Here is a 12,698-nt window from a genome sequence, read left to right on the forward strand (position 1 = left end):
GAATGTCTTGAAGTCAGGTTCTTTGTTTTGTCATCCTCATTCATCTGTATCCTGATCAGAATTAAATATGAGATCACCTTAAGCACATTGGGATGTAGTTCTTCAAATTGTCAGAAAATGTGACTGCTCCTTACACTAATGTATGGGGAACAATACGGTATGCTATGAAAATGGAATACAGGACTTTTGTCTTGAACTACTATCCTGTATCCTTTACGCCTCATAAAGCTTGAATATGTGAGTTGGCTGGATGTCCTTTGGGTGGTAGACCATTATTGATATACACGGGAAACTGTTCAGCGTGTTCTAACGTACTTACATTTTTGTCTTGGCCATTCACCCTCAGAATGGCACACAATCCATGTCTCTGTTGTTTTCAAAGGTTAAAGAAGGATTTTTAAGACGTCTCCTCTTCATCTACACTGATTGAAGTTGATTTAACAAGTAACATCAATAAGGGATCAGAGTTTACATGGTCAGTCTGTCATGGAAAGAGTAGGTGTTTTGTGCAGTGTGTATTTCCTCCCATAGTTTATCTAATAAGTAAACTGAAATTCCAGTTCCAATTTTTCACATTGGGAATTGCAATTAACTTTTTGTATTGAGTGAACTGAACCTTACCCTGTGTGCACTGGGTCCTCTGTTGGATTGCACGTCATAACCCATTTGTTAAATTGTTGTTTTGAGTTGTACTCAATGAACCAATAATTACTGCAATATGTCTGTGTTTTGCATTATGAGTGTTATTCAACGCCATAAGACCACCCAGGAGCCTGGCAACGGCATCTGCCCGTGCAGTGGAAGGGAACGCCACAGACAATGGATTTACGCTCTGTCCATGTGAGGTCCTATACCTGTGGTTGGGGACTATGCCCACTCCACGGTCCACACAGGTGAGATGGACACAAACAATGGGACCTTGGTTGGGCACTGGCATAATTCTCTTGAATTGTCCAGAACTTAGAATCACACACCACAGGTTAGAATTGCATGTATTTATTTTAATTTTAATTGAGTTCCATTGACTTCAAGATCTCTTTTGCAAGGGAGCCCTGCATCTTACAATTACACAACAAATTACACAGGAAATACACAAATATCTAAAATGTGCAATTTTGGCACAACACAATGCCACAGATGTCTCAACTTTTGAGGGAGCGTGCAATTGGAATGCTGACTGCAGGAATATCAACCAGAGCTGTTGCCAGATAATTTAATGTTCATTTCTCTACCATAAGCCGCCTCCAACATCGTTTTTAGAGAATTTGGCAGTACATTCAACCGGCCTCACAACCGCAGACGTGTAACCACGGCAAGCCTAGGACCTCCACATCCGGCCTCTTCACCTGCGGATCGTCTGAGTCCAGCCACCCAGACAGCTGATGAAACTTGCTTTGCACAACTGAAGAATATCTGCGCAAACTGTCAGAAACTGATGCTCATCTGCGTGCTTGTCGTCCTCACCAGGGTGTTGACCTGACTGCAGTTCGGCGTCGTGCCCGACTTCAGTGGGCAAATGCTCACCTTCGATGGCCACTGGCACGCTGGAGAAGTGTGCTCTTCACGGATGAATCCCGGTTTCAACTGTACCGGGCAGATGGCAGACAGCGTGTATGGCATTGTGTGGGCGAGCGGCTTGCTGTTCAACATTGTGAACAGTGCCCCATGGTGGCGGTGGGGTTATGGTATGGGAACGCGTAAGCAACGGACAACAAACACAATTGCATTTTATTGATGGCAATTTGAATGCACAGAGATACTGTGATGAGATCCTGAGGCCCATTGTCGTGCCATTCATCCGCCGCCATCACCTCATTCAGCATGATAATGCACGGCCCCATGTTGCAAGGATCTGTACACAATCGCTGGAAGCTAAAATGTCCCAGTTCTCCATTGCCTGCATACTCACCAGACATGTCACCAATTGAGCACGTTTGGGATGCTCTGAATCGACATGTACGACGGCGTGTTCCAGTTCCTGCCAATATCCAACAACTTCGCACAGCCATTGAAGAGGAGTGGGACAACATTCCACAGGCCACAGTCAAAAGCCTGATCAACTCTATGTGAAGGAAATGTGTCACACTGCATGAGGCAAATGGTAGTCACACCAGATACTGACTGGTTTTCTGATCCACGCCCCTACCTTTTTTTTAAGGTCTCTGTGATTAACATATCTGTATTCCCAGTCATGTGAAATCCATAGATTAGGGCCTAATGAATATATTTCAATTGGCAGATTTCTTTATATAATTCAGTAAAATCTATGAAATTGTTGCATGTTGCATTTATATTTTTGTTCAGTGTAAAAGCAGTTTTTTTTAAAGTCTGTAGCAACAATGGAATTTCCAGAGTTAGTCATCATTGTGATCGGGTATGGTAACTCTTACTTCTATGGATAAGTAAAGATGTCAGGTAATGTGGGAGTTTTTGCAAAAGGACTTTATAAATAAATAAAATGCAGTGTTTCAACCTACGGGAGGTCAGAGGGCCACCTTACTTTCTGATAGAGCGAGCAGTGATGAGTGCAAAATCTGTCACACTTGATAAAACAAAGTGCACTATGTTAAACTGCATCTTAAGGCTTTAATGAAGATGCGGCTGCAATTGTGTAGATTACAGTGCATTCGGAAAGTATTCAGACCCCTTGACTTTTTCTACATTGTTATGTTACAGCCTTATTCTAAAATGGATTAAATAAATAAAAATCCTCATTAATCTACACACCATACCACATAATGACGAAGCAAAAATATATTTTTTAAACATTTTTGCTAATTTCTTTCAAATAAAAAACAAAAATACCTTATTTACATTAGTATTCAGACCCTTTGCTATGAGACTCGAAATTGAGCTCAGGTGCATCCTGTTTCCATTGATCAACTTTGAGATGTTTCTACAACGTAATTGGAGTCTACCTGTGGTAAATTCAAAGAAACACACCTGTCTATATAAGGTCCCACAGTTGACAGTGCATGTCAGAGCAAAAACCAAGCCATGAGGTCGAAGGAATTGTCCATAGAGGTCTGAGATAGGATTGTGTCGAGGCACAGATCTGGGGAAGGGTACCAAAACATTTCTGCAGCATTGAAGAACCCCAAGAACACAGTGGCCTCCATCATTCTTAAATGGAATAAGTTTGGAACTACCAAAAATCTTTCTAAAGTTGGCTGCCTGGCCAAACTCAGCCATAGGGCAGAAGGGCCTTGGTCAGCGAGGTGACCAATAACCTGATTGTCACTCTGACAGAGCTCAAGAGTTTCTCTATAGAGATGGGAGAACCTTTCAGAAGGACAACCATCTCTGCAGCACTCCACCAATCAGGCCTTTATGGTAGAGTGGCCAGGCAAAAGCCCCTCCTCAGTAAAAGGCACATGAAAGCCTGCTTGGAGTTTGCCAAAAGGCACCTGAAGGACTCTGACCATGAGAAACAAGATTCTCTGGTCTGATGAAACCAAGATTGGAGGAAACCTGGCACCATCCCTACGGTGAAGCATGGTGGTGGTTTTCAGCGTCAGGGACTGGGAGACTAGTCAGGATCGAGGGAAAGATGAATGGAGCAAAGTACAGAGAGATCCTTAATGAAAACCTGATCCAGAGCGCTCAGGACCTCAGACTGGGGCGAAGGTTCACCTTCCAGCAGGACAACGACCCTAAGCACACAGCCAAGACAACGCAGGAGTGGCTTCGGGACAAGTCTCTGAATGTCCTTGAGTGGCCCAGCCAGAGCCCGGACTTGAACACGATCAAACATCTCTGGAGAGACTTGAAAATAGAGGTGCAGCGACGCTCTCCATCCAGCCGACAGAGCTTAAGAGGATCTGCAGAGAAGAATGGGAGAAACTCCCCAAATACAGGTATGCCAAGCTTGTAGCGTCATACCCAAGAAGACTTGAGGCTGTAATCGCTGCCAAAGGTGCTTCAACAAAGTACTGAGTAAAGGGTCTGAATACTGGAAATGTGATATTTCAGTTGTTTTGTAAAAATGTCTAAAAACCTGGTTTTGCTTTGTGTAGATTGATGAGGGAAAAAACGATTTAATCAATTTTAGAACAAGGCTGTAACGTAACAAAATTTGGACAAAGTCAAGGGGGTCTGAATACTTTCTGAATGCACTGTATGTCACCGTAGTCTGGGGCGGCGGGTAGCCGAAAGGTTCCAAGATCAAATCCCCGAGCTGACAAGGTAAAAATCTGTTGTTCTGCCCGTGAACAAGGCAGTTAATCCACTGTTCCTAGGCCGTCCTTGAAAATAAGAATTTATTCTTAACTGACTTGCCTAGTTAAATAAAGGTAAAATTAAAGTCCAGGACAGGAAGGAATGTTGACATTCTGCTATTTAGTGAGAGACATGACCTACACTACTTGTCTGAAGTTTTAGAACACCTACACATTCAAGGATTTTTCTTTATTTTTACTATTTTCTACATTGTAGAATAATAGTGAAGACATCGCAATTATGAAATAGCACATATGGAATCATGTATACCAAAAAAGTGTGAAACAAATTACATTCTTCAATTAGCCACCCTTTGCCTTGATGACAGCTTTGCACACGCTTGGCATTCTCTCAACCAGCTTCATGAGGTAGTCACCTGGAATGCATTTCAATTAACAGGTGTGTCTTGTTAAATGTTAATTTGTGGAATTTCTTTCCTTCTTAATGTGTTTGAGCCAATCAGTTGTATTTGGTAGAAGACCAAGTCCATGTTATGGCAAGAAAAGCTCAAATAAGCAAAGAGAAACGACAGTCCATTACTTTAAGTCATGATCAGTCAATACAGAACATTTCAAAAACTTTGAACGTTTCTTCAAGTGTAGTCGCAAACACCATCAAGTGCTATGATGAAACTGGCTCTCATGAGGACCGCCACAGGAATGGAAGACCCAGAGTTGCCTCTGCTGCAGAGGAGAAGTTCATTAGAGTTACCAGCCTCAGAAATTGCAGCCTAAATAAATGCTTCACAGAGTTCAAGTAACAGACACATCTCAACATCAACTGTTCAGAGGAGACTGTGTGCATCAGGCCTTCATGGTCGAAAGAAAGGGCTGCAAAGAAAACACTACTAACGGACACCAATAAGAAGAGACTTGCTTGGGCCAAGAAACACGAGCAATGGACATTAGACCGGTGGAAATTTGTCCTTTGGTCTGGAGTCCAAATTGGAGATGTTTGGTTCCAACCGCCGTGGGTGAACGGTTGATCTCCACGTGTATTTCCCACTTTAAAGCATGGAGGAGGAGGTGTTATGGTGTGGGGGTGCTTTGCTGGTGACACTGATTTATTTAGAATTCAAGGCACACTTAACCAGCATGGCTACCACAGCATCCTGCAGCGATACGACCATCCCATCTGGTTTGGGCTTAGTGGGACTATCATTTGTTTTCAACAGGACAATGACCCCACACTACCTCCAGGCTGTGTAAGGGCCATTTTACCAAGAAAGACATTCATGGAGTGCTGCATCAGATGACATGGCCTCCACAATCCCCCGACCTTAACCAAATTAAGTTGGTTTGGGATGAGTCGGAACGCAGAGTGAAGTAAAAGCAGCCAACAAGTGCTCAGCATATGTGGGAAATCCTTCAAGACTATTGGAAAAGCATTCCAGGTGAAGCTGGTTGAGAGTGTGCGAAGCTGTCATCAAGGCAAAGGGTGGCTATTTGAAGAATCTCAAATATAAAATATATTTGGATTTGTTTAAAACTTTTTGGTTACAACATGATTCCATATGTGTTGTTTCATAGTTTGGATGTCTTCACTATTATTCTACAATGTATAAAATAGTAAAAAAATTAAGAAAAACCCTTGAATGAGTAGGTGTTATAAAACGTTTGACCGGTAGTGTATTTTTATAGAAGAAACAAATACATTTTATTTAACAAGTAATATTTGTTTCAGAATTATAGGGGTCAAAATTGACACCTGTTTTCAATACCTTACCTTGTGAGGATAGACCGACACAGCCTTTTTCTAGAAGAAAATATGAGATTGGAGAACACATTGGGAGGGCTCTTTGACCATTCCTCCATACAGAATCTTCCCAGATCTTTGATATACGTAGTCTGCCTTTTTGGACTGCCCTCTTCTTTTCAAACCCCAGGTTTTGAATGGGGTTCGAAGTCCAGAGACAGATGGGCATTGCAAAATGTTGATTTTGTGGTCAATTATTATTTAATTGTAGATGTTAATGTGTGCTTGGGGTTATTGCCTTGTTGGAAGATCCACTTGCGGCCAAGTCTCAGCCTCCTGCCAGAGGCAACCATGATTTTGGCAAAAATGTCCTAGTACTGGGTAAAGTTGATGAATATGGTCTTCCTCTCCGCTCCCTTTGTATCTGGACAATGCCCACTATTTCACCTGTGCGAATACCCGTTTGTCACCTGTCCCCAAGACCGACCTTCATAGCTGGAGTTTTTTTTTTTTATACCTAACTGTACAAACGCTACTTCCCTGTAACCACGCCCCCCGTCAAACACGGTCTCAAATAAAAATAAGGTGAGAGTAAGTAATTAGATACGCATTAAATCGTTTTTAAATACAAATGTAATACATTATATTATTACCTAAATTATCTTACGTCTCGGTTTTCTTCAGAAGAATACGGAAACGACGACGTCCCCTATTAGCTGAAGTGGTATCGTCTAATATACCACTTACCAGCGGCTAGGGTAGAACTCGAAGGATATCGTTTCACCGAGGCGACAGCGGAAAAAGAGCTGAATGTTGTTGTAAACACAACATTAACAAGCTATATTATAAACACTTTTGTTGTAAATAAAGCAGTACATTTGTGTTACCTTTATATATTTAGCTTACGATGTCTACTCCGGCAAGAAGACGATTGATGAGAGATTTTAAACGGTGAGATGAACATTTTTCACGGATGGTGTTATTGATGTCTGAAGAAGCTAACTAGCAAAGCTAGTCAGCGAAGGTTACCAAGCTAGCTAGCAAACGTTAACTAGCAAGTCACACAGCCGTCTGTTTCATGACATTTTGGGGTTTATCTAGTTTACAATTCTCAAATGTTTAATGTTGCGTTTGAAAATAGCTCATGCCGAGAAAGTCGTTGAACTCTAAAACAGTCAGCTACGTTAATTATTTAGCTTGCCAGCCAATACTTGGCTACAGATTAGCTAGCGAAGAAAACAACTTGCTCTCCCAATGCGAGTCACCATAGCTCACTCGCAAGCGAAACTTGGTTAGATTAACAATACGTCATAAGATTACTCAGGTTGGTTTTGCGATGTCCCGTGCGATGCATAACGTTAACCGTTACGGTTTGTGACTGACGTTTAGCTCATTCTTTGAGGTTTCTTCTATGGTATATTGGCGAAAACAATAAAATGTGCATCCCGCCACAATGCGGGATGGAAACAGGATTCCCCCCAAAAAGTGAACAAACTACCAAAAGAAAATAAACACATTTTCTGTAAAAAAAAATAAAACAGATCTGTTCCCTACACAGGCTCATGGGGAACCTGTGAGGGCGGGTCTTCCGGTGCCAGTTACCCCCATGCAAGTTTTCAGATGTCGAACCTTAAGTCCAAACACTTGAAAAATAGCCAAATCTTTTACATCCTTACACTCAGGCGAAAGCTCTTACTGCGTATCTTACGTAACCAAGCTTCACATGCGTAGGTAATTGCTCTTTACCAAAAAACAACAGGCCCGACAGACATTCTTGTTCCCCATTCACCCAGCTGGTCAGACGCTGTGCATCAACCACACCAGGAATTCAATTCAGGTATTCCACCAGAACATCCGTCGTCACCCCTGAGATGACTCGTTTGACGGGTGCTCTACTCCGAAGTTCAAAACACACAACTTCTGTTGTCCGGATTCTTTTTAGGCCCACAGCAATCTTCCTATGCTTTTTAGAAATACAATTAATCAAAATAAGACCACTACTGGCCACACTGACAGACTTTTCCAAGCGCATACTTCACCATTTGACACCTCAAATGGGTTTCCCACATATGCATCCTTACTCAACAAACGCATCCCAACAAGAAGCGATTCATTATCATTCACACATGTATCCTCCAATCCAATTTTAGACTATTTCCTTTTTGTTACAGTTTTCAATACTACTGTGTCCATTCAGAACATTTGTCTTCACCAAATTTGCTCAACGTGCTGCTCGATTCGAACTCGGCATCCACTTCCGCCATCTTCCCACTTCTGTCCCTTCTTTGAGGTTTATTGGCAGTCCACACTCATAAGGTGTATAACCGCCAACTACTGAACAGGGTAGTAGGTTGAGCTAGTTAAGTAACATTAACACTTTTATGGGTTTCTGCATGGGTTGATAATATTGCAAGTAAGAGTGAGTTCAGTAATGTGTCGATTTGTAAAATAACTATCAGTTTGAAAATGGGGTTAATAAGTATATATTAGCTAGGTAGCAAGCAATTTGACACATGGAACTAAAGTTGTTTTTCTCGGGCCCCATAGGTTACAAGAAGACCCTCCGGCTGGCGTCAGTGGTGCCCCTTCCGAAAACAACATAATGGTGTGGAATGCAGTCATATTCGGGTAAGATGGCGAAGCGCAACCGGTCAGAGGTGCACATTCAGACTGTCACAGATTTTCTGTGCAATATTATTTGTAACCCCATGCTCCGGCAGCAAATATTGCAGAGTTAGGGTTCAGAAACAGCCTTCTGTCTTGGTAGTTTCAAGTAAAATTGTATTAGTCACATGCGCCGAAAACAACAGGCGTAGACTTTACCATGAAATACTTATGAGCCCATTCCCAACAATGCAGAGTTAAAAAGTAAGAACATTTTGGGGAAAAAAGTAAAGAGTAATACAATAAAATAAAAATTGAGACACTACAGAGGGTAGTGCGAATGGCCCAGTACATCACTGGAGCCAAACTTCCTGCCATCCTGGAGCTCTATACTAGAGGTTGACCGATTATGATTTTTCAATGCCGATACCGATTATTGGTGCACCAAAAAAGCAGATGCCAACTAATCGGCCGATTTAAAAAAAATATATATATATATTTGTAGTAATGACAATTACAACATTACTGAATGAACAATGAAGACTTTTTTTAATTTTTACTTAATATAATGCATAAATAAAATACATTTAGTCTCAAATAAATAATGCAAAAACGCAGTGTTGGAAAGTAAAAGTGCAATATGTGACATGTAAAAAAAGCTAACGTTTAAGTTCCTTGCTCAGAACATGAGAACATATGAAAGCTGGTGGTTCAATATTCCCAGTTAAGAGGTTTTATGTTGTAGTTATTATAGGAATTATGACGCGTCGACTATTTCTCTATACCATTTGTATTTCATATACCTTTGACCATTGGATGTTCTTATAGGCACTATAGTATTGCCAGCCTAATCTCGGGAGTTGATAGGCTTGAAGTCATAAACAGCGCAATGCTTGAAGCACAGCGAAGAGCTGCTGGCAAACGCAGGAAAGTGCTGTTTGAATGAATGCTTACGAGCCCGCTGCTGCCTACAGACAGAAATACGAGCCCTAGGTCATTAATATGGTAAAATCCGGAAACTATAATTTCGAAAACAAAACGTTTATTCTTTCAGTAAAATACGGAACGAGCTGTTCCGTATTTTATTGAACGGGTGGCATCCCTAAATCTAAATATTGCTGTTACATTGCACAACCTTTAATGTAATGTCATAATTATGTACAATTCTGGCAAAATAATTATGGTCTTTGTTAGAAAGAAATGGTCTTCACACAGTTCGCAATGAGCTAGGCAGCCCAAACTGCTGCATATACCCTGACTCTGCTTGCACAGAACGTAAGAGAAGTGACACAATTTCCCTAGTTAAAAGAAATTCATGTTAGCAGGCAATATTAACTAAATATGCAGGTTTAAAAAATATATACTTGTGTATTGATTTTAAGAAAGGCATTGATATTTATGGTTAGGTACATTGGTGCAACGACAGTGCTTTCTTCGCGAATGCGTTTGTTAAATCATCAACCGTTTGGTGAAGTAGGCTGTGATTCGATGATAAATTAACAGGCACCGCGTCGATTATATGCAACGCAGGATAAGCTAGATAAACTATTAATATCATCAACCATGTGTAGTTAACTAGTGATTATGTTAAGATTTATAGTTTTTTTTTTATAAGATAAGTTTAATGCTAGCTAGCAACCTACCTTGGCCCCTAGCTGCACTCGCGTAACAGGTGGTCAGCTTGCCACGCAGTTTCCCCGTGGAGTGCAATGTAATCGGCCATAATCGGCGTCCAAAAATGCAGATTACCAATTCTTATGAAAACTTGAAATCGGCCCTAATTAATCGGCCATGCCGAATAGAGATTGCATCATCTGTGGATCTGTTTGGGCAGTATGCGAATTTGAGTGGGTCCAGGGTGGCTAGGGTGATGGTGTTGATGTGAGCCACGACCAGCCTTTTAAAGCATTTCATGGCTGCAGATGTGAGTGCTATGGGGCGATAGTCATTTATACGGTTACCGTGGCATTCTTGGGTAGAGTGACTATAGTGGTCTTGAAACGTGGAGGTATTACCGACTGGATCAGGGAGAGGATGAACATGTCATTGAAGACACTTGCCAGCTGGTCAGTGGTAATTCTTGGTAATTCTCTGAGATCAAGGTCATTTCAATACCTTTCTGGGCCAATGATACCAAAAATGTGAAGTGATTCATCTGCTCATCACAATGTTCCTCCTTCATCCGTTAAGTTATTTACGGGGAAATGACACATGCATATATTTCACACATACAGAGAAAACCTTTAAACATATTTATTTCCCTTTACAGCCCAGAAGGGACACCTTTTGAGGACGGTGAGTACAGAACTGTGCACCCCATTCTTTGTGTTTGGATACTCTATGGAGCTAAGGGTTGTGTGTGATGTAATTGTTGATTTGTAGTCTAAAGTAGGCTAAAGCAGTCAATCATCAACTTCCTGTTTTATCTAGCGGCAGTGTTACAGATAATGCAACACCTGTAAATGCTAAGTTTTCTAACATTCTTGGTTGCATGATAGTATGAGTGATATGAGCTAGAGCCATGGTTCTAATTCATCTTTCCTACCCATCTTGTATGTTCTAGGCACGTTTAAGCTTACTGTTGAGTTCACAGAAGAATACCCTAACAAACCCCCCACAGTACGATTTGTGTCAAAGATGTTTCATCCAAATGGTATGTTGTCACAACAACAGTAGCAAAACATCCTGATTATGGTTAGTATTGCCTGCAAAGGTTAACGGTATTTTAACCTTTCCGTTTTATTTACAGTGTATGCAGATGGCAGTATATGTCTAGACATTCTGCAGAATCGATGGAGTCCAACCTATGATGTGTCATCCATTCTTACCTCTATCCAGGTAGGCAAATATCTTGTTTTCCATAATACATTTTATATTCCATGTATCCTCCCTTCCCTGTCAACATTTAGTCCTACTGTGACAAAGCAGAGATAAAACACAATATATGTTAGACTTCCCATACTGAACATCCTGAAGTGTCATGGTGCATGCCCACTTTTATGTCTTGCTCTCTGTGCTGTAGAATACCTGTCTCGTCTACTCAGTTGGCTCATTATTCATCACCTCGCTCCCTTCCCTTCTTCCAGTCTCTGCTAGACGAACCAAACCCCAACAGTCCAGCCAACAGTCAGGCGGCCCAGCTTTACCAAGAAAACAAGAGGGAGTACGAGAAGCGTGTGTCGGCCATTGTAGAACAGAGCTGGAGGGACAGTTGACCACATCCTCTCCCTTCTGGCCTCCTCTATCCCCAGCGCTGAGCTGTGTGTGATGCGAGTTTGAGAGTTTGAGGAGTACATCTTAATTTAGATTTTTTTTGTTTCTTCCTCCATTTTAATTTGACATATTTATGCACTTTACCTGTCCCTTGTTGAATTTTATTTTTCCAGACACGCTTGGAGTGGAGTTTTCGTTATTTTTTCTATTTCTCCCTCCCGTTTTGGCTTATCAGGGGACTTGTGTGCTGAATCTTGTTTTTGTCGCCACCGTCTTCAATTGAGTACAATTTTTGGACGTCAATTACCTGCCTCCTCCCTTCCCACACTGAAATAAATGAGTTGGACTGATATGTGTAATGTTTGGAAGAAATATCAATTAATCATGTTAACCTGCTTGTAGGTCCTTTCTTTGGTGTGCTCCCCTTACCCTTTAATACATAAGCTCATTTTACAAAGCAGCATCTGAGCTATCAAGCTCATTACCATTCTTTGGAAAATTGTGTGTTCATCCTTAAACAACCTGCTTCAGAACTAGACCCACATGCTTAACCCATGTCTTTGCTGTGTTGTGAGCTGTGTTCATGCATGACAGTGATAGTGTGTTCTTGTTCTCTGTTCAGTAAGTACTCGTATATAGAACATACATCCTGATTGTACAGATTTTGCACTGGTTGTCCACCATGTCACTTTTTCAGCAATTGTAAATAAGTCGTCAAAGCTACCTTTACTATGACCGTAGTACTGTGTTTCTCTTGGCTGGTTAACCATGTTGTGCTCCTTACCGTAGTCATCAATCACCTCTATATTTAGCTTTCGCTATCTGGTAAATACTGTGAAATCTGTGATCTCTTGCAATGCTAGCACTGAGAAACTAGCTGCACACTTTCATCAATGCCTCTGCAGTATTGACATTTGACACAAACTTAATGAGGATATGGTTTATTGGCAAGGAACTCTTTAAACAAA

At 41.3% G+C, this 12,698-nt stretch overlaps 1 protein-coding gene across 2 annotated transcripts; it reads left to right on the forward strand.

Annotated features, from left to right (window-relative positions):
- The first annotated feature begins 804 nt into the window (after positions 1-804).
- On the forward strand, positions 805-12,465 carry LOC106582136 (ubiquitin-conjugating enzyme E2 A). 2 transcript variants are annotated; one of them, XM_045704626.1, is made up of 6 exons: positions 805-893; positions 8,461-8,541; positions 10,787-10,812; positions 11,081-11,170; positions 11,267-11,355; positions 11,604-12,465. In XM_045704626.1, exons 1-6 carry the CDS (start codon positions 820-822, stop codon positions 11,730-11,732), a joined length of 489 nt encoding a protein of 162 aa, XP_045560582.1. In that variant the 5' UTR covers positions 805-819; the 3' UTR covers positions 11,733-12,465. The 2 variants fall into 2 exon arrangements, with proteins under 2 accessions (XP_045560582.1, XP_014020380.1); XM_014164905.2 differs by lacking the exon at positions 805-893 and adding an exon at positions 6,520-6,864.
- Positions 12,466-12,698: the final 233 nt, after the last annotated feature.

Source organism: Salmo salar, chromosome ssa21, assembly GCF_905237065.1.
Source record: "Salmo salar chromosome ssa21, Ssal_v3.1, whole genome shotgun sequence".
NCBI lineage: Eukaryota > Metazoa > Chordata > Actinopteri > Salmoniformes > Salmonidae > Salmo > Salmo salar.